The sequence below is a fragment of the Apiotrichum porosum genome, assembly GCF_003942205.1.
Source record: "Apiotrichum porosum strain DSM 27194 chromosome Unknown scaffold_3, whole genome shotgun sequence".
Lineage (NCBI taxonomy): Eukaryota > Fungi > Basidiomycota > Tremellomycetes > Trichosporonales > Trichosporonaceae > Apiotrichum > Apiotrichum porosum.
The window spans coordinates 1,078,652-1,099,271 of record NW_021167110.1 but is presented as its reverse complement, the minus strand read 5'-3'; the positions used below and the strand labels follow the sequence as shown (position 1 = coordinate 1,099,271).

General features: G+C 58.5%; 7 protein-coding genes across 7 annotated transcripts; 4 read left to right on the top strand and 3 right to left on the bottom strand.

The window, feature by feature from the left end:
- Nucleotides 1-1,150: 1,150 nt before the first annotated feature.
- EHS24_005999 (uncharacterized protein) lies at nt 1,151-2,056 on the bottom strand (the record flags this gene model as incomplete). The annotated part of the gene is made up of 1 exon (XM_028621474.1): nt 1,151-2,056. One exon carries the CDS (start codon nt 2,054-2,056, stop codon nt 1,151-1,153), a length of 906 nt encoding a protein of 301 aa, XP_028477926.1.
- Nucleotides 2,057-3,058: 1,002 nt separating this feature from the next.
- On the top strand, nt 3,059-5,273 carry EHS24_005998 (uncharacterized protein; the record flags this gene model as incomplete). Its single annotated transcript, XM_028621473.1, has 4 exons — nt 3,059-3,104; nt 3,155-3,702; nt 3,769-3,992; nt 4,043-5,273. 4 exons carry the CDS (start codon nt 3,059-3,061, stop codon nt 5,271-5,273), a joined length of 2,049 nt encoding a protein of 682 aa, XP_028477925.1.
- Nucleotides 5,274-6,326: 1,053 nt separating this feature from the next.
- Nucleotides 6,327-10,635, top strand: EHS24_005997 (uncharacterized protein; the record flags this gene model as incomplete). The annotated part of the gene is made up of 8 exons (XM_028621472.1): nt 6,327-6,337; nt 6,400-6,536; nt 6,591-6,748; nt 6,824-8,405; nt 9,241-9,474; nt 9,902-9,949; nt 10,093-10,232; nt 10,372-10,635. The coding sequence occupies 8 exons, from the start codon at nt 6,327-6,329 to the stop codon at nt 10,633-10,635; spliced, it is 2,574 nt and encodes an 857-aa protein (XP_028477924.1).
- Nucleotides 10,636-11,416: 781 nt separating this feature from the next.
- HIS3 (imidazoleglycerol-phosphate dehydratase) lies at nt 11,417-12,435 on the bottom strand (the record flags this gene model as incomplete). Its single annotated transcript, XM_028621471.1, has 4 exons — nt 11,417-11,519; nt 11,627-11,726; nt 11,810-12,080; nt 12,307-12,435. The coding sequence occupies 4 exons, from the start codon at nt 12,433-12,435 to the stop codon at nt 11,417-11,419; spliced, it is 603 nt and encodes a 200-aa protein (XP_028477923.1).
- Nucleotides 12,436-12,625: 190 nt separating this feature from the next.
- Nucleotides 12,626-18,055, top strand: EHS24_005995 (uncharacterized protein; the record flags this gene model as incomplete). Its single annotated transcript, XM_028621470.1, has 9 exons — nt 12,626-12,629; nt 12,699-12,761; nt 12,825-16,204; nt 16,251-16,826; nt 16,864-17,071; nt 17,113-17,240; nt 17,281-17,633; nt 17,670-17,896; nt 17,937-18,055. 9 exons carry the CDS (start codon nt 12,626-12,628, stop codon nt 18,053-18,055), a joined length of 5,058 nt encoding a protein of 1,685 aa, XP_028477922.1.
- Nucleotides 18,056-18,284: 229 nt separating this feature from the next.
- EHS24_005994 (uncharacterized protein) lies at nt 18,285-18,779 on the bottom strand (the record flags this gene model as incomplete). Its single annotated transcript, XM_028621469.1, has 1 exon — nt 18,285-18,779. One exon carries the CDS (start codon nt 18,777-18,779, stop codon nt 18,285-18,287), a length of 495 nt encoding a protein of 164 aa, XP_028477921.1.
- Nucleotides 18,780-19,080: 301 nt separating this feature from the next.
- Nucleotides 19,081-20,537, top strand: EHS24_005993 (uncharacterized protein; the record flags this gene model as incomplete). Its single annotated transcript, XM_028621468.1, has 3 exons — nt 19,081-19,380; nt 19,453-19,641; nt 20,070-20,537. 3 exons carry the CDS (start codon nt 19,081-19,083, stop codon nt 20,535-20,537), a joined length of 957 nt encoding a protein of 318 aa, XP_028477920.1.
- Between the last annotated feature and the right edge of the window lie 83 nt (nt 20,538-20,620).

Here is a 20,620-nt window from a genome sequence, read left to right as displayed (position 1 = left end):
CTGATCCGCTGAGCTCTACACCACCCGCCGCACATTAGGCTTCTGCAGCTGACGAGAAAGCCGCAGCGCACAACGTGGTTGATACAAAGGGCACACGTCATAGCTCTTCTTCTTCCACGCGCTGTCAGGAGTGAGTGCGGGAGCGTCCTGCAAGCCACAGACTGTCGAAAGCCGGTTGACGTCACAAAGTACAGTACAGAGCGAAGAACGGTCATTCGTCATTCACTCGGTTGTGGTGCAAGCTGTGACACTGTTCAGAGTACAAACCTACACTCTTTGCCAGTATGTATGCACCCGGGGTGTGGGCTGGTGGATCCATGGTAGGGGCATGCTTGGAGTACTCAAGTTTGGTATTGCAACGTCGAGCATCTGTTGGACGTGGTCGCTTCACGTGCCGGCGACGGCACGCGTGCACGCGTCGTCGTCTTCCTCACCTGATCACCGCGTGCCTATAACCCCTCAGCTCTCTAAAACGTTAAGACTACACCTCCCCCTTGTTGCAGCCGTATCTGGTACCTATCGTTACTCGGCATTCTCCTCCATAAACAAGACTATACAGTACAGGCTATAGCCAGCCGATGACTGTCGACCGTGGCTGACTCGGTCGGCATCAAGTCGTTCCTTCCTTCCCGAAAGGGTGAAGGGGTTGACGTGGGCAGTGTGCGCACTATTCACTGCTCCTTCCTCGTTGCGCTTTGCCCCAGTACCTTGTCAGATACGTCTCTGCAAGTGAAGTAGAACCTCCTGTTCCAGTTACAACTGTGCCTCGTCGTTCTGCGGGAAGCCAGGCCACCACGTTTCAACGCCTATCCCTCGCGGTATCCGTTTCGTCGTAGGATGTAGGGGTTATTGAGCATGGGGTGCGGACCAGGTGCGGATCTGGTAAGCTGCAGTGGTGCAGTGGAAGTGAATTGGGGAGGTCGAGGCAGCTCGTCTCCCTCTCAAAGACACCTCAGCTAAGGAACAAGGGGTGGCACTACGAGACACCATCGCCGTATGCCATGTCTATTCTACGGCACTCCGCGTCGGCCCTTGTGCCCTCGCCCAGTGTCGGATGGGTTGACACGGCTCCTCGGCACACAGTAGAGTCTGTTACAACTCTTCCCCGTTGTCGTCGCGAAGAAACAGCTGTCCTGCATGTAGTAAGCGGCTACCCTGTCGTGCAAGACTCACCGCACGACTCGCAAGGTGAGCAGGCATCACCGGCTGTCACGTAACACTTTGGCGGATCTGACTCCCAGTCGAACATGCACTCCAGACGCTCGCGGCTATCCTCCATGCTGGCTAAGGGAATGTCTAAACAGATGTGCACATTTGGGTCATTGGCATGAGCTGTCTCCAGCCGCTTCCACTCGATTGGTGTCCCCAATTGATCGAGACTATCACTAGACCCATTGGCGAAGATGCGCATCGAGTTCCAACTCGTCGGTTCTGTAAACCAATCAAACCAGTCTCGGACGACTGTGACATGGAACGTCCAAGCCATGGTGTTCTTGTGACATAACCACATCTGTGCGCCCATGCTCTCAACCCCAGCCACACAGAATGCAGCACCGTCGAAAAGCACCACATCCATTGGCCCTTGTCGTTGTCGGTTCAGAGACTCCGGTGGTGGTGGTGGGCGCCAGAAGCCCCAAGACCCTAAGTCGTCGTCTGAGAGGCAAACATGGCGAACGTTTGGGAATAGTGGGATATTGGGCAGAGTGGCCGCGTACAGGGTCTCAAGTGTCTGCTGAGATGGGAGGTTGATTCGCAAACGCCAGATGAATCCAATGGCCCGCTGGCCGCGAGCCGTAAACTTGCTGCCTCCATTATCCGCGATAGCCTTCAGTTCCTCCATAGTGATATTCTGCGGGAAAGCCGAGTCGAGAGAACCAGCAACCAGTCGCCGGAGTTGCTCGTCCCTCAGTCTAAGGTCGCGGTACAGCCGTTTGGAAGCTATCTCCCACAAGCCTGCGGAAGCAAGTGCGAGATTGACGAGAGTGGCTCGATCGGTGAATGGGTGCAGAAACGAGACGATATGAAAAACAATCTCGTTCGGCAGTGGATTTCCCATGCTAGGTGGGTCGGATGCGGTTGGTGTGGGTAGAATGGTAGTATTTGTGAAACTAGAAGAAGGAAAACTATAAGACTAGAGACTCTGCGAAAGGGAGTGGTCATCGGTTTCGCCCTCAACGGAGGCAGTCTTGCCTTCTTGACGACGGGATGATGACAGTGACACCAGAACAGGCAGCAATAGTAGGATGCCGACACTCCATTTGCAATCTTTGCAGGTTTCATCTTTTGTACAGGACTCGACTTTACAATCAACCGCCCACATTGGTGAACACCAGCCAAAACAGGGACGAACTCTAATTCCTTACTCGGCTTGTGAGTGAAACACAACACCAATAAACATAACGCATAAACATAACGCATAAACAAACAGCCGATCCTGTTTCATGGGCACATGTATGCAAGTCCTTACCCCACTCATAATGACCTTACGGTACACGTCCAATCGGCTTGCGTCCAACGTAAGTACTTACTGTACTGTACTGTACTGTACATCACGAGAACTGTTGAGCGCGCGCTCTCTTAACAGTTCAGACAATGGCAACCGAGCGGAATAGACATGCGAAACGCCACAGCTAAACACAAAGTTGGTCCTGTTTCACGAGCTGCCCGCATCATCAGTCCACTAGATACTGACATTATGTGCACGTCCAACTGGCTTACTTCTAACGTACATGACGAGAACTGCTGTCCCCGCGTCCTTTCAACTGTTTCAGACAATGCTGCAAGTGTGTATGTACGTTGGTCACTCACTGCTCAGGTCCTTGTTTGGACCAGCGAGAATTGTGTTTGTTGCATGTGTTCTGGGAGCACCAGACGCGTCCCTTTGGACCGGTTCGAATACTATATTTGAAGACGTCGTCTTGGTCACTGTGGTACCTTCTCTCACCTTCGTTCCCCTCGCCTTGTCCCTTGTCCCCGTTCATCGTTCCTCTCTGGCTCCTTCCTCTTGGGCAAGGTCTCGCAGTACATACCATACCCCACCTCTCAAATTCGATAATTAATGAGACTTTCCCTGGTTTACGGTCTGGTGGTTGCGACATCCCTTTGTAAGTTATTCGTCACAAACGGAAGGGATGCAACGTTTCCAACTCCTCAGTTCTGGGTGGTGCAGCGAAACCAATCCCATTCGACAAGTCGGGACCAGACGACGTCCATCAATACCTTAATGGCACTTTGCTCAAGCGCTTCCCTTCGCTTCAGCCTCGTCTTTTTGGTCGGCATCTCACTAGGGCAGATCTCGTCGGCGAGGACCACCTGAAACCCTTCCACACGCACCCGAATCAAATCGACTTTAGAGATGTTGAGCAGACCCCCGGAACACAGAACTGTGCTCCACTGGCAGTGATGGCTTCCTTGGCAAGAAATCCAAGACGACACAGCCAGATCACCAACTTGTTTAGGCTCGAATCTACACCGGATGGCTACGAGGTGACGATTTCATTCCCTCCCAGATGTGGCACGGAAACCGAAACTGTATTCAGACTTTCGGTGGACGACGTCCTCAATACCCCACATCTGCCAATGGTCGCACCTGCTCGAAGTAACGGCCAGCCTGTTCAAGACGGTAAAGAAGTCATTTGGCCCCAACTCCTTTACGCTGCGATCTCGAAATACAGTACAGCTGTCAGACTTCATCTCAACGTTGTGAGTTCATGTGCCTTCCCTGCAGAATGGGATTGGGTAATCACGCGGCTGATACCGTACTCAAAGGCCATGCAAGACATACTTGGTGGACCTAGACCGGCCTTGTTCTTACTCTCCGGGATGGACGACGATCAGCGCCTTGAGAGGTTGCTGAACAACCCTCACAATAGGGTAACTTTATTTCAAACGTACGACCGAACTCCTGCACACAACGGCGCCTGGGACAACTTTTACTCCCCGGGACACGCGTACACAGGCGTCTCAGTTGCTCCAGTAAATGGTGTCTGGGGGTGAGTGATATACATACGGCCGCCTCCCTCTACTTGAATCTTATATCCAGGACTTGGCTGTACAACCCGGTAGGGATGGCTCGGCTGGTCACGATTTCCGAACTTCGCCAGTATATGCACGCCTTCGCCGTCGAAGGGTATTATTCAGCATCGGGTGCCACTCGTCGTGCCGAGGGGTTGTCATGCAGTGGAACCGCTGAGGATGCCGCGTCATTTATTGAAGGGGCAGTCATTGCAGCTGCAGAAGGTGGAGCGGACGGCGCTGGAGTGGCCGCTATTGCGGCCGGTTTCGAGGGCCTCGTTGATGGTGCTGCCGCCATCGCAGCCGCTGCGGCAATTGCTGCGGCCGCGAAGGCCGCTGCAGATGGCGGGCTCGATGGACACGGCGCAGCTGCGGCAGCCGCGGAGGCTGCTGCCTCATACGGCGCAGTCGTCGAGCCGAGTGACTCGCTCTATCTCGCGGCGGGTGCACTGCCGACAGATACCTCCACCGGGGCTGTTGTTGTTGGTGTGCTCCCGACAGACACCACCACGGGGGCTGCTATCATTGGCGTTGCGCCTACGGACACTACCGAGGGCACTGTGGCGTCCACTGCCCCGTCGTCGGACACAACGGATGGTATTATGGCTGCCACGACATCCTTCGAAACAGACACCCCGATGTCTCCGTCCACTTTCGATACATTCGCCACTTCTGAGACGCCTACTCCGTCAAACAGAACAGAGTCTACTACGCCAACCGCGAGCGAAACATTCAGCGAGACAACAACCTCGAGTACCGAATCGAGTACACCCACAGACACCGAATCCAGTACACCCACAGACACCGAGACAGCTACCCCAAGCGCCAATGAAACGTTTAGCGAGACACCAACCGGGAGAACAGAGTCGAGTACTTCCACAGCCACCGAGACCACTACTCAGCCGGCCAGCGAAGCATTCAGCCTGAGACACTCCGAGACGCCGTTAGAGACACAGTCCACATCCACGCCCCAAGGGTCTATCCAAAGCAACCCACCATATCCCACCCCAGCGATCCCCACCCCCACGACGACGCTGTTTGTGACCGAGTCCAACCCTCCGGACCCGACCCCGGCGACCCCCACACCGGACACCACTGTCGAGGAGGTAACGAGCACCTCGACCGCCCCAATGGGAGCTTCCACGTCGTCGGGAATCTGTTACCTTGAAAACTCCATCAGTGGCAGTCCTCCATTCCATGTGCCTTGCCCCGAGGGGTGTAAACCTGGCGATATCATCTCTCTCAATGGCGGATGCTAGGCGCGATTCGCAATATGGCGCTCCGTGACCGCTGGCCGCGTCTACGAGCTCACGCTGTGATAAAGGGCAGAAAGGCAAGTTGGTTGTGATTGACATGGGCAGAAGAGTGCCACCGGGGCGACAGTGGCCAGTGAGGCAGGTCCTTTGTGCCGCTGTTGTGCATCCCGCCACACACTCTCGATCGCCTGCCGATTTTTCTGTTCAACATCAATAGCGTCACACCCAGAATTTTTCAAATGATATCGTAATGAATTGTAAATCGGATGGGGCACCGTGGTCCATTGGCCATTGACGTTTTAAGTGGGGGGATCTTCAACAACGCTCACTGTACTTGTACTGTACACTGTACCACTGTTGATGCTACAAGGTAAAAGGTGCTCTGGCATCCTCAAATATCAAGTAGCCGCCACAAAGGTTGTGCGCATCGGTGGGCACAGATTACAGATCACAGATCCCACCGATCCGCCACAGATCACAGATCGATCCTTGACGGCCGCGATTTATTCCAAAGCCTACGTCTCTCTCTCTCTCTCTCTTGGTTGAGCTCCGCGCCACCCGCAGCATACCCCACAGACCCCAGGCTTCTCGAGTTGCTCGAGGACAATAGAAGGGGACTAGGTGGGTGATACTAAAGCACACGTCATGCCTGCCATGCAGCCCATCCCTGATCTCCGGTCTAAGTCCCGACCCGAACCAGAGAGCCTGGCGCTGGCTGGCTGCGGTGGCGCGGTGGGCTGGGCGGCTACAGGAGAGAGGGAGTCGGAATGCTCGCTTCTTTGACTCGAAGCCACCGGCCACCGGGCGGGGGTGCGATATTACTTTGCCTCTCTACTCGGTCTCTTCCAGTCGTCTCTTTCTTTTCTCTCTCTACTGCACAACGCAACACACACTTTAAAAACAGGCCCACGCTTCTGCTGGCCTGGACCATCTCATCCGTACCCCCACTTTAACGCCCACCCACCTGCACCCAAAACACGAGTGCCCGCCTCGTCCACATACGCACACTCCACACCGCACCTCTTGAAACCCAGCCGCCCGGCCCATCCACCCACCATGCCCATGCTGTTCGTACCCCGTCTTTCACCGTTTGCCGCCTATGAGACCTCATTGCTGACCCCCCGTACAGCGCTGACCCCTCTGTCCGCTATGCGCCCTTCCAGCCTGCTCCTTACCCCGCCCGTACGTGGCCCGACAAGAAGTGCCAGGCCGCTCCCATCTGGCTCTCCACCGACCTCCGCGATGGCAACCAGTCGCTCGCCAACCGTGAGTTTCAACCTGGGTTTCTTGAGAGCACGGCCAGCTGACCCCATGTTACAGCCATGACCAACCCGCAGAAGCTGCGCTTCTTCCGTCACCTTGTCCAGATTGGCTTCAAGGAGATCGAGGTCGCATACCCTGCCGCGTCGGACACCGACTTTGAGTTCTGCCGCATGCTCCTCAACCAGAACGAGGTCCCCGACGATGTCTGGATTCAGGTATGTGAACAAGCTACACCGCAAACGACTTGCGGGATCCTATCCTGCATCCTATGTGCTGACGCTTGCCTCCAGGTCCTCACTCCTGCCCGTGCCGACCTGATTTCGCGCACGTTCGAGGCCGTCGCCGGTCTCAAGAACGTCATTGTTCACATGTACAACGCTACGTCGTGTCTCTTCCGTGAGGTTGTCTTCAACAACAACCGTGAGGAGACCATTGGCCTTGCTACCGAGCACACCGCCCACCTCCGCAAGCTTGCCGAGCAGTACGCCAAGTCGCACGGCACCAACTTCCGTTTCGAGTACTCGCCCGAGACCTTTTCGCAGACCGAGACCCCTTACGCTGTTGAGGTCTGTGAGGCCGTCAAGAAGACTTGGCTTGCGGGCAAGGAGAGTGTCTTTGCCGATGGCCGCCACGAGGAGCGCATCATCTTCAACCTCCCCGCCACTGTGGAGGTTGCCACCCCCAATGTGTTTGCCGACCAGGTCGAGATGTTCTGCAAGGGCATCACCGAGCGCGAGAAGTGCATCATCTCCCTCCACACCCACAACGACCGCGGTTGTGCGGTGGCTGCTGCCGAGCTCGGTGTTCTTGCAGGTGCCGACCGTGTCGAGGGTACCGTTCTCGGCAACGGTGAGCGTACCGGTAACGTCGACATTGTTACCCTCGCTCTCAACCTTTACTCGCAGGGCTACACCCCCAACCTCGACTTCTCGGACATGTTCTCGGTCGTCGACACTGTTACCGAGTGCACCGGTCTCCCCGTTCACCCTAGGCATCCTTACGCCGGTGAGCTCGTCTTCACTGCGTTCTCTGGTTCCCACCAGGACGCTATCAAGAAGGGCTTTGAGGCCCAGACTGCCCGCGAGAAGGCTGGCAACAAGATCTGGGACATGCCCTACCTCCCCATCGACCCCGCAGACGTCGGCTGCACCTACGAGGCTGTCATTCGTGTCAACTCGCAGTCGGGCAAGGGCGGTATCGCCTACATTGTCAAGTCGGCCCTCGCGCTCGACGTTCCTCGTCGCATGCAGATCTCGTTCTACAGCGTCATCCAGGGCATGTCGGAGGTGTCCGGCAAGGAGATGACCTCCAAGGACATTACCAGCGCCTTCCGCCAGACCTACCACTTTGGTACTGGCCACGACGGCCGCATGGTCCTCAAGTCGTTCACCATGGAGAACCAGCGTGCTTCGCGCAGCTCGTCGGTCGCCAACACCCCCGAGGTGTCGCCTGCCCGCTCGCCCCGCGGTCTCTCGCGCATCACTGCCCTGTCGCTCAACGGCGCCGAGCCCAGCCCCGACCGCAACGGCTCGGCCAACGACGACGACCTCCCTTCGGTCCCCCGCAAGATCAGCGCCAACATGATCGTCGACGGCCAGTCGTACAAGATTACCGGTGACGGTAACGGTCCCCTGTCGTCGTTCCTCGACGCCCTCAACGCCGACCTCGGCATTGCCCTCTCCATTCGCGAGTACTCGGAGCACTCGGTCGGTGCCGGTTCGGACGTCAAGGCCGCCACCTACATCGAGGTCATCCCCCCCAACGTCGACCCCAAGGACAAGACCAAGGGCGGCTTCTGGGGTGTCGGTGTCGACGCCGACATCACCGCCTCTGGTCTCAAGGCCGTCGTCTCGGCCGCCAACTCGTGGCTTGGTACGCAGAAGCTCCAGATCCCTGAGTCTCGTTAAACAATCCCAAACCCACCGGAAAACGGAAAAAATCACCAACCTTACCAGAAAAACAAAAAACAGAAGGTTGTTTGCACATCAAGTCATTTTTCATTTTAGTGTATCTCCCCCCCAGCCCCCTGTAGTGCCGTAGGAGGATGCAGCATCAGAGTTGAACGTTAGTACATACCGCGTGGTTGGGTGTCTGTGAGAGGAGCTGTGGAGGCACAGAGTGATGTCAGAAACACGAGGGCATTCCGGGCTTGTATTTCCGACACCTGATGTGTCTTACCATCCAGGAGAGCCATAAACTAGTGCACGTTGTTGCCGCGGCGGTTGAGTATAGATCGCTCTGTACTTGTTCGGTGCAGTACCGCGTAGACCATGCATATAGTTGTCGAGTATACGCCAATGGAGAGGTCTGCAGTACACATATTAGTCGCTTACCCCACGTCTTGCGTCACGTGACCGAGACGGCCACCGGGGCTGCACCGGCGGCGCGGCCCCTCTCTCGGCTGGTGGACCATCACCGTTCTGTCTCCTTCCACAGACTCCTTTCACTTCCCACTCCCCCCTCTTTTCTCCATACAACAACACGTCCTCGTCAGGATGGTCTGGAGAACAACGATAATAACGCTGACAACGTGTTTCCTTCTGGGTGAGTCGCTCGCAACGGAGCACCACGAGGGCGGCGGGGTACGCCAGCGCAGCCCCACAGCTGTCGTGTGCACGCTTGGACGTCGCGTCGTGTCTTGGTTCGCTTCCTCGTGCGACAGTGTCCCCACAGAGCCCCAGCTGACGCGTACCTCCTTCTCTTGCAGGTACGACGTTTACGCACTGGATCGCAGACCACAACGTCCTCTGGCGCTCCCCACTCACGCCCGAGGCGCTCGCGTCCAGCATCGAGTACTATGCCCTGCTGGGTAACGGCCCGCCCAAGCTGGGGTATGTCTACATTGCAGTGGGCATTGCGGCCGTCCTCGCTGCGGGCGGCAAGCTCATGACTGGCTGGAGGGGTAAAGGCGGCGAGGTCCTGTGGGACGGCGCCAGTGTTCGTGAGTACACATATACCGTGCTGATCGGTGCTTCCGCCGAGTACTGGCCTTCGGGCAACAAAAGTGGGCCGAGTGGGTGTGGCGTTCGCTATGGCGTGGCGGCCGTCCACAGTCCACAGTCGGACGATGTGGACCAGGGATTGCATCGGCGTGTCCTGGACCGAGGAGAGGACCGAGTTCACGCCATGCACGCCGACTTCGCATGCCGGGTGTTGGTGGCCAGGTGCGCTGCTGGCTGCTGGCTGCTGGCCGCCGGCCTGACGCGTCACTTCCGGTCTCGGTGCCGGCTCGTTCTGATACGAGATTGTCCCGACTCTTGTCCAGCGATCCAGTGACGCCTACCGCGCCGTCTCACACCCACGAACGCACTACCCGCGGCTTGTGCTTGCGCAGATACCCATGGAAGAACCATGCTGACGCTGTGCAGTCCTTGTTGCGAGCGTTACCTACAACCAGGTGACTGAGGTGTATCCCAGTGAGTTCACCACCAGGTGCAGTGCGAGATGCAGACGGCAAAGGCCAGATACATGTCTTGTCAACCCGCATCTGGACTGGTTACTCGACCCTGTCTCTGCCCACCACCTGGTCGGACCCACGACACAGCTGACCTGTTCGCAGCCCTCATCTCGTTCCCCAACCCCCTTCCCTCGCCGCTCACCGACCACGAAATGTTCCCTATCCTCGCCGGCGCTGTCCGCGACCTCGCCAACGACAACATCATCACCTCTGTGATGCTCACTGGTGTCATGCTTCTGCAGGTAAGTGCTGAAGAGAATGTCCAAGCGAGAAACAAAGAGGGACCGATCGGCCTCAACGCCACCTTCTGATAGCGTACCTCGCGCATCCTATGCCCGGCCCGAAAAGCACATCGAGAAGCACAGCTGACATCCCATCCAGGCCGGACGCTACTACTCGTCCAAGGGCACAGGCGAGGGCTACCCCCGTTCGGCACCCCCTTCCACCGTCTCCAGCCCCGGCTCCGAGGTGCCGCCCAAGCTCAGCGAGAGGCACGCGACCCCCTTCCGCGAGCTGACCGAGGAGGAGGCGCTCGAGCTCCGCTCGTCCTCGGCCAACGCGTCCGAGACGGAGTCCAAGGCTAGCTCGCTCGGCCCCAACTCGGCCAAGCGCTCGCACCGCAAGCCCAGCTCGCGGAAACACTAGATTCCCCACAGACTGGCAAGTAGGCCATAGTATGTACGAAGCGAGAGGAGAGAGAGAGAGAGAGCCCGTCTTCAACTGGCGGGCCATAGGCGTAGGTTAGGCGTAGGCTCGGTGTAGCCTGGGAACAGGCGGATACCACGGCGTCCGACAGATGGGTCCCGGGACGAACAGGCAGTTTAAAAACCCCAGACGAGCGCGAGACATCGACAGCTCCACACACAGAGAAAGCGAGAGAAGAGACACCCTTTTAGACGTACCTTTTGTGTTAGGCGTAATACCATCTTGGAGAGAGGCAGATGCATAGTGTGCCCTGCTAGCAAACGGTACCACGGTGGCCCCGCGCTCGACGGTCGATCACTCGGCCGGACACGAGACTGCGCACAGGTCCCAGAGATAATGATAACTTTTGCCCGCCAAAGATAGCACACCCTGTCCGAGGTGTAACATGTCGCTGGACGTTGCGCTGACACTGTCATCCCCACCGCCACAGTACCACAGTTGAAATGGACAGAGTGGCAGTTGAAATTGTGCTAGGATGTTCTGTCCGCCTTATTCCTTCTCCAAGCCTCAACCCACGACTCCGAATGCCAGCAGCTACACGTGACAACGATGCATACCTGGACTCGCTCCTCGGCCACCTCATGAGATTTCCACTCCACCTGCTCTGCTTACTATGGTTAAATTCTAAGTGCCCCCCCCCCTCAAAGCCCCAAGCTAGTCGTTCGTTCAGCACAGGACAGAGGGCAAGTGATGTCGGTCGGTCGTCCTAGATCCATGTACCTTAGACGGCGAGCACGCCCTTGGTGCTGGGCACCTCGTTGGAGCCGGTCTCGGTGACGGCCATGCGGATGGCGAGGGCGAGAGCCTTGAACGAGGCCTCGGCGCTGGGAGGGTCAGCTCTGAGAAAGGCAAGGCACAAAAGCGTGCTGGTCTATATACACTACGCAGCACCTCGCGCCGGCCTGTCTGCCTACCCGCTCGCTATACTCACATGTGGTGGTTGTTCACACCCTTGATCGAGTCGACGTGGAGAGTCACACCGGCGGCAAAGGCGAACGACTCGAGGAAGTGCGAGATCATCTCGGTCGAGACTGTGGTGTGTGAGCAGTGGGGCAACGGGTAGGTGGGGGGCGCGCAGCTCTTGCGGGGCATGGGCGTCCTGGGCCACACTCACGGTCTCCAATCTTCTCGCGAGTGAAGGGAAGCTCGCCGGAGAAGTAAGGGCGCGACGAAATGTCCAGGACAGCGCGCGAGAGGGCCTCGTCGAGGGGAGCGTAGGCGTAGCCGTAGCGCTTGATGCCGCGGCGCTCGCCCAGGGCCTTCTTGAAGGCCTCGCCGAGGGCGAGGCCACAGTCCTCGGTGGTGTGGTGGTCGTCAATGTGGAGGTCGCCCTTGCACTTGATGTCGAGCTCCATGCCGCCGTGCTTGGCCATGGCGGTCAGCATCTGGGGAAGGTTAGTGGCTGGGTGTCGCGGGTGAGCTGGGGGGAGGAGTGGGCGAGGAGTGTGCGAGAAGTCGGTGGTTGGTGTTGGTAGACGCGAGGAGGTGACAGGAGGTGAGGAACGTCTACGACGACACACTCCTTTGCTTGCCACTTCACAAGTTCTAGTTCCAGCAACGCCCACACCGCCCACTCGCTCGCGCTCCTTTGCCGCCGCGGGGAGCACTGACGTGGTCCAGGAAGCCGATGCCGGTCGAGACGTCGATCTGCTGCTTGGCGCCGGGGGCGACATCGAGGCCAAGGGTGCAGGTGATCTGCGTCTCGCTAGTGACGCGCTCAACGGTGGCAGTACGCGGCATTTTGGGTCGTTGTGGTATGAGGAAAGAGTGTTGAACCGACAACAAGACAGCGCTCCGCTCCTGATAATCTCGACTCGCGTTCAGGAAAGCAGACGGTTGAAAAGGCCGGCACGTGACTCGCTGGTTGATGGCATTAGGAGTTAGGGCTAATGACCAAAAGCTAATAGCGACGCCCTAATCACACCTACTAATGTGTACGTAATCACCTGTCACGCGTCCCTCCACAGGAGATTGCCGGTGCGCGCATTCGCGATCCCACTCAGCTACTGAAATCATAATCCTCCACCTGCGCGTAACCCCTCGCAACAACCACCACTTCAACCAACGTGAGTAAACAGTGGCCAGTTATCACATTCTGTTCACAGGCCAGTGACTGACACCTTTCCCAGCGCGCCATCGCCCAACTTGGGCTGCCTTCCCCGCCTTCCATCGCTCACCCTTGCCGAGTGCTCGGCCCAGTGGCGACAGCGGCGACATGGCCGGCGATGACCGCAAGCGCCCGCTGGACGCGGACAGCGGTCTCCCATATGGATACTATGGAAACGGCCAGGGTTATCCTGATGCGCCGGGATACCCCCCAGGCGTCCCGGGAGCGCCTTCCAGTTACGGTTCGATTCCAGGCATGCAGATGCCAACTGGTATGCCCCAACAGGTGTACGATGGCGACCCGTCCAAGCGCCGTCGCCTCGACATCGAGCCACAGCCTGGTATGATGCAGATGCCGCCCGCGTTTGCGCCCATGTCGTTCCCGAACATGTACCCCCAGCCGAGCCAGGCCGCCTTCGTTCCCGGCATGTCGTCGCAGATGGGCCAGTCTATGGCCCAGGCCCAACAACAACCTCAACAGCTCCAGTCCCAACCCGCACATCAGCCCCAACAGCGCGCGACACACTCGCCATTAGGGTCATTTCCTTCTCCGCAACAGTTTGCGTCGAGTGTATCGCCCCCACCAGCGTTCGCCGGGCCCTTTCCATCTCCGAGCCAGTTCCCTCCACAGTTCTCGACATCGACATCGCCATCAGCATCATCATTCATGCCACAGCTGTCGCCATCCATGCCGTTTACAGGACAGTCAATTCCTCCGGCATCACAGTATCCAGCATCTGGATCGCCGGGCCAAGCGTTCGCCAGTCCACAGACGTACTACTCTCCGCCGATGGGTGTTCCGAGTGCGTACCAGCAGCAGCAACATCAGCAGCAGCAACATCAGAAGCTGCAACAACAGCAGCAGCAGCAGCAGCAGCAACAGCAGCAACAACAGCAACATCAACTCCAGTTAGCTGCCCGGAAGGCTGCATCGCAACAGCAACGCCAGGGGTCGATGGCATCGTCCTCATCACCGGGCTTGCAGGCTGCCCAGCTGCAACAGCAGCGCCAGCTCCAGAGGCAACAGTCGTTTGGATCGCCGGGTTCACTTCCGAACCAACCCTCGCCTTCCTTACCATCGCCTCAGTTGCCTCAAATGCACTCTCCCCAGTTATCTCAACTGCAGACTCAGCAGTTTGGATCACAAGTCAACCGTGGAGTGCAGCCTTCCCCTGTGACGCAATATCCATCTTCTCTCCCTCAGGTCCAACGACAGCAGTCCTTCGGGTCGTGGACTGGTGGAGGAACGCAGTTGCCGCCATCGTCCCAGCCTTCGCCCCAAATGTCGCAGAACCAAGTGCCGCAGAGTCAGATGGCGCAAGGCCAGATGTCGCAAAGCCAGCTGCCGCAAAGCCAGATACCGCAAAGCCAGATGATGCCGCAAAGCCAGATGCCGCAAAGCCAGGTGTCCCAGAGCCCGCCTCAAACGCAGATCAGCCTGCAACGACAATTTCAACAACAACAACAGCATCTGCGGCAGCAGCAGCAGCAGCAACAGCAACAGCAACAGCAACAGCAGCAGCAACAAGGATTGCCCAGTGGATCGCAGGCATCCTCCATTGAGAGCTCCTACGCTACTGGCGTGGCCCAAATTCAGGCGTTCATCAAAGGATCCCAAGCAAACAATAGCAGCAACAACAACATGGGAGCGCAGGCATCACTGCCAGGATCCCAGTTTGACTGGCAGCAGCAAATCAACCAGCTGCCCAACGCCCCGCGGGTCCAAACGCCCCAGCAGACGCAGCAGCAGGTGCGCCCTATGCCGTCACCTGTACAGACAGCAGCGCCGCAACGCTCGCAGCCCGCGTCTCAATCGCCCCATCTTTCTCAACAGCCGCTATCGTCATTACAGCAGCGCTCCCCGCAACTTTCTCAATCCTCGCAAGAGCAGCAGCACCGTTCACCGACATTCAGCCAACCGCAGGCCCCAACACAGATGTATCAGAGCCAGCAGCCATACCTTGCGCAACCTGGATCTCAGACCCAGCAACCACCTCCGAGAAAGAAGTCCCACCCGTCCCCGCTGGTACAGTCGCAGAGCGCTTCGCATGTTCCTATGGCATCCCCAGTCGACCTTGGCCGCTCTCCAAACTTCTCTGTTCAGCAGCCTCCCCAACCGTCGCCGCGTGTGGCTGTTCCGCAACAACCGCCAAGCCTGTCCTCGCCCCAGACACAATCCCTGCCGCAACTTTCGGCCCCGCTGCAGCAACAGCACGGCCAACAGTTCTCATTACCTACGGGGTCGACGTCCCAGCAGTCACCTCAAAATATGTCCCAGCAGTGGCTTGCTCAGTTAAACAAGGCGCAGAAGCAGCAGCAAGCTAGGAAAATGTCCCAGCAGTCGCCTGTTGAGCAGTCGCCTGTGCAGCAGCCGCCTGTTCAGCCGTCGCCGCCGGTCCAGCAGCCCCATGTTCAGCAGTCACCTATCCGACAGTCACCTGTTCTGCTTCAGCAGCAACCCCAGCAACCTCAGCAACCCCAGTTCCATCTGCAGAACATGTCGCCGCAGTCCATGCCGGCACACATGTTCCATCAGCCCCAGCAAATGTCTCACTCTGGGTCAACCCCTCAAGCCCAGCCGCCCCTGGCGGACTCGGGGTCCATTCCCAGCTTGCAGTCGGGCTCGCATCTTCCACCAGCCCAACGTACATCCCATCAGGTCGTGAACGTGCCACGGGTGCAGCAGGCCGCCGCTCCTCCCACCGCCGCTCCTGTGCAACAACAAGCTCTTCCACAGGCTCAGCTTCAAGCTCCTCCCCCTCAGCAGTACCAGCAGCCTCCAATGATGCCGCAGGGAGTCTCACCCATGGATATCTTCCCGCAGGCCAGGCGGCCCGCCCAGCAGACACCTCAGCATGGCCAGGAGCTGGGGCCGTCACATACTCATGCGGACCGTACTCTGCAATCTGGCCTCCCACCTACACCGCAGTCACGCCCTCCGCACACGTCGGTGTCTCAGGAGCACAGGCCCAAACTGGAGCGTGTCCCCGATGTCGCGCTCTTGTACCACACAGCCGTGAATTCGCATCACGCAGCGACGCTTCACCTCCGCCAGGCCTTCATCCCCGCGTCTGTGGCAGTTCCGACAGATCCAAGCTGCCCCACGCTGTCCTTGAACACCGCTACTGGAATTGTGCCCTACACACCAGACCCCCATGCCGGGCAGAAGGCATTGCGCCTGTTGGTTCTTGCGCTTGACCTGCTCCATGTCGGCCTCGTTACCCCAGGCCTCTCGGACAAGGAGAAGGCCGCGTTTGGTCTCGAGTTTGCCCAGGTCGGTCTCAAGACGCTGACCGCTGCCGACTCTATCAAGCGCATGCGACGGGAAGAACGGGCGGCGTTTGGCCTCGAGATTGACACCAATGCGCTGAAGGATGATGTGGAGAGCACAATTAACAAATCTGTAAGTGGTGGAACGTGCGCGACGACATGAGCTAACTACCACACAGCTGGCGATTGCTCAGAAGGTGCACCTAAAGGAGTACCGCCACGGACTGGAACTCGCCAACGCTCGCATGGCGTTTATGAAGCAGGAGAAGGGCAAGGTCGGTATGCGCCTTATCAAGCAGGCGCTGGCCTCAACCTCCCGGGACGAGTACATCCACCGATACAACCTGTATCTTCTCCTTCTCGACCACCTCAACGAGATCAACCATGGCGACTTTTTCAAGGTCGCGTCCGAGCTTGAGACCGAGGCCAAGTCGATGGGCCACACCCAGCTCGTACAGCTTGTCCAGATTGCACGAGTCGAGGCCCACTTTGCCCAGCGCAAGTGGGACCGCCTGGGTGCCGTTCTCGAGGAGTGTGGCACCAACCTCGGCATTGCAAAGGAGAACCCGGACCCGAAGAATCCATGGCTTGCGTCCCTCACCGCGCACTTCCTCCTCCTTCGTGGACTCCATGACGGACGCTCGGGCCAGGACGCGAGTGCCAAAGCCCACTTGAAGCGTCTGTATGGTCTCATGGACGACGCAGCGGAGTCGGGCGTGTTCAACGAAATGAGGGCCAACGGCGGTGTTGTCAAGGTGGGTGGGAGGGCACGCGTCGAAACTGACCCAACAGATGTCTTTAGGCGGACCATCGGGACTGCAGGAGCTCCTGGTGCAATCGACTCCGATCAATGTGCTCTACGCACTTACGTATCTGACTACGGTTGTGTCACGACGTGACCTCATGGGACCCGACAGCACCTGTCGCGCTCTCGTGCATGCCCGCGCGATGCGAGAGTGGGAGACTGTGGCTCGTGCCGATGACCTCTGGGACAGCGGATGTGAGCTTGCAAGTGTACTCTGGACATGGCTAACTCACCAGTCTCGTCTCTCCACGGTATTGCGGATGCGATTGAGCTGCGACAAACGATCATGACGCTCCGCGCCGAGATCATGATGGAGGAGGTTCTAGCACTGCTATGCCGCTCTGCCATTGAAAAGGCCGACACGGTGGGTCACCCACGAAGACAAGCGTTCTGACACCCCGCAGCTTCTCACTCAAGTCGTCCAGCACCTGCGCGCGTGCAATCTCTTCCAGACACATCTGCCACAGCTGGCACTGCTGTATGCCCAGTTTGCGCACGTCCTGGGACGCAAGGAGGTTGCGGTGCGGTACTACCGCGCTGCTCAAGCGACCATTGTCCCTGGGTCTGAGCTCCGGCTCATCGTCGACATTGGCCTGCTCGCTGCCAATGGCGACTTTGAGGACCTAAAGGGCAACCACGATCGGGCGTTGAAGCTCAACATCCTGGCCGACCAGTGTCGCTCGGGGTCCAACGCGCTTTTGCACGGCGTCGGCAACTTTTTATCGAGCATCACCGACCCGGAGCGCGTGTCCTCAAAGTAAGTTATGGGGCATTCTTGGTAGCTGACAGCCAGGCGCAAACTGACCATGGCGTACGAGATCTGTCGTAAGGGCAACCACAACATGCTCTACTGCCTGATATTTGCGTTCACGACCGGCGCGCACATGTACGGCGACCGCGAGCGCCAGCTCAAGCAGCTCGATACAGGCCGCCATGTCGCCAACCTCCTGGGTGGTCGAGACCGCCCAGACGGCATTGGACAGCCGATCCTCGGTCTGTGGTATGCCGTCAAGCTTAAGGGTGGGTGCGCGGCAGACCTTGTTGCCTACTGACCCAACAGACCAGTACCGCCTGGCCGGCCGGTTCGACGACGAAGCCGAGGCGCAGAAGAGCGCCGATGCGCACCTGCGGCGGATCCGTGAGATCCGCGACTATGCTGTCAGACGGTTCCCCGAGTGACCGACGGACACCAGCACATCAGTAATCTGTTTTCAGTGGAATTAGTAGAAACCTGTACTACCCCTGTGCCCACGAGATACCCAGCATGGGCTTCTAGGATGATATAATATGACACGTCGCGGGGTATGAATGGGCGGTATAGATGCGAGCGGGGAGGGGCGTGCAATGCAGGTGGACCCGGACTTTTTGGCTGGAGAGAGAGGTGTTGAGGGTGTGTTGTGTGTTGGGTTTACGCGGCGCGGCAGATGACCTCGCCGCCGAGGCCGGCGCGGTATGCCTCCCAGCCCTCCATGTAGGTGTCGGCGCCGGTACGCGCGGTCTTGGAGTCGGTGGGGACCTTGACGACGAGGATCTCTCCGGTGCCGACGCCGTTGATGTTGCGTGCGCGCTTGCCCCTCAGGAGGAGACCGAGCTCGTCACGCGAGACGAGCTTGCGGAGGGACGCCTTGGAGACGAGCTCCATGTGGCGCAGGACGGGCGAGCCGGCACGGTACTTGTGGCCGACCCACAGGCGCTGTGCGGCCTTGGGGAGCGTGGGGAACTCGGTGGGGTCCGGGTGCGTCGGGGTGCCGCGGGAGATGTTGGAGAGGAGGCCGTGACGGAGGAGGATGGAGGAGATGCCGACGGCCGAGTTGGTGTAAGGGAGGGAGGTGCGGGCGAGGGACGCGCGCGCAGTGTTGTAGAGGTGCGTCACGACGCGGTGCGGGGGAGCGGGGAGAGGCATGGTGTGGGGCTATAGGAGGCGAGTCGACGGCGGCGCCGGGTGGGTGGTGTGTAGGATGCTGTAGATGGCAGCGAGCGAGCGAGCAGCAGCGACCAAGGCAGACGGTCGATCCCGGAAAAAAGTGCCACACCGGCTGCCTCCACCGCGCCGTTCCACTGGTTGTACATAACGCCGCTATCGCCGTGGGCTCACGCGCTCGCACCGTTCCTCTGCCCCGCGCCAGCGTGTGGCCTCTGCGATGCTCTTCCCAACCCATTGAAATTTCGGACAATCTCTCAACTGTATCACTTTTCTTCCCCCCATGGTCTTCTCCTCCGCCGTCGCTGGGCCTTCGCGCATCCCCTACAGCGCGGCCACCTGTGCTCACGCACAGGCGGCTGTCCGCTCCTTCTCCTCGTCGGCGTGCACCCAGGCGCCTGGTGGCCGTCGCCCATTCCGCAACCGCCAGTCGGGCGAGGAAGCGGAGGGAGAGGGTGGTGAGGGCAGGAGGTCGCAGCAGGCGGAGCCTACAAAGGACTTTGGCATGTGGCTCAAGAACGAGGGTGTCAAGCTCAAGTCGCCTGGACGCTACGAAAAGGCGAGGTGGCTGGGTGGTGAGGTGGTGAGTGTCTTTTCTTTTTCCTGTCCGATGTCCCGGTCCTTCCGACATTTCAGTGGCTGACGTCGTTCCAAGCCATTCGCCTCCAACCCTTCCTTCCGTCCCCCTCCCCCTATCAGCGACGACCTGCAGACCATCCTGTTCAACGAGGTCCGCTCGGGCAAGCGTACCACCGGCCAGATCGCACATGCGTACAGCGTGTCCAAGGCGCGTATCGACGCCGTCCGCAAGCTCAAGGAGGTCGAGGCCGAGTTCAAGCGCCAGGTAAGTCTCCTACGACTTGTCTTTCTTCGAGAGAGAGTGTGTCGGCAGTGATGAGAAACAATATGACATTCAACTTGGAAGACAAACCCATGGTTACGCCAATATTCTTCACTTTCTGAGCCACACACCTTCTCGAAGAAACTTGTTTTTCCTTGAGAGCGATTGAAGCTGACGTATCTCCTTTTCTCGATGTCCACCGTTTGATCCGACACTTCGCTTTCAAACATACAGGTTAGTACATACTTTACTTCCCACCACCCTCTCCCCTACCCCTGCCCACTTCTTGAGTGATGAGCGAGATCGATTAGTCTTGAATACCCAAAACGTGGTTACAACCTACCCTCAGTCTTTTATCTGACACATTCCTACCCCACATCCGTTTTCTCCATTTTTTATCGAGAGAACTCCTTGTGCTGACAATACCAAAGAACCTTCCTCTCCAGCGTGCATTCCAGGCCGGTATGGAGTCCCTCCTCGGCGTGCAGTCGATCCTGGACTCGAAGAATGTGGCAACCATGGAGACTATCCGCAAGGAAGAGCTCCAGCGTTCCCAGCACCCTTCGACTGGTCTTGAGCACGACGAGGAGCACCGCCACGACCACGGCCACAAGGGTGGCGCCTTTGCCAACCACGCCGACCCGGACCAGAGGCCCCAGTCTACCATTGAGATGGACGTCTGGGAGTTCCGCGACGAGACCACCGTCATGGCCGACCGTGTCGCCGCCGTCGAGGCCGTGCGCGCGGAGAAGGCCGCCGAGAAGGCTGCCGAGGAGGCGGAGGCGGCCGACTTTGCTGCCGGCAAGACGGCCAAGAAGGCTGCGCCTGCGGTCGCTTCGGTCGTTGCCAAGGCGGGCAAGACCACGTTCCGCTTTGTTGACACGTCCAAGAAGGAGTAGAAAGTTGTAGCGCAATATATGCAGCAGCACAGAAACAATCAACATCTCCAAACATTATATGAAAGTTGTGCAAAACGGTTACG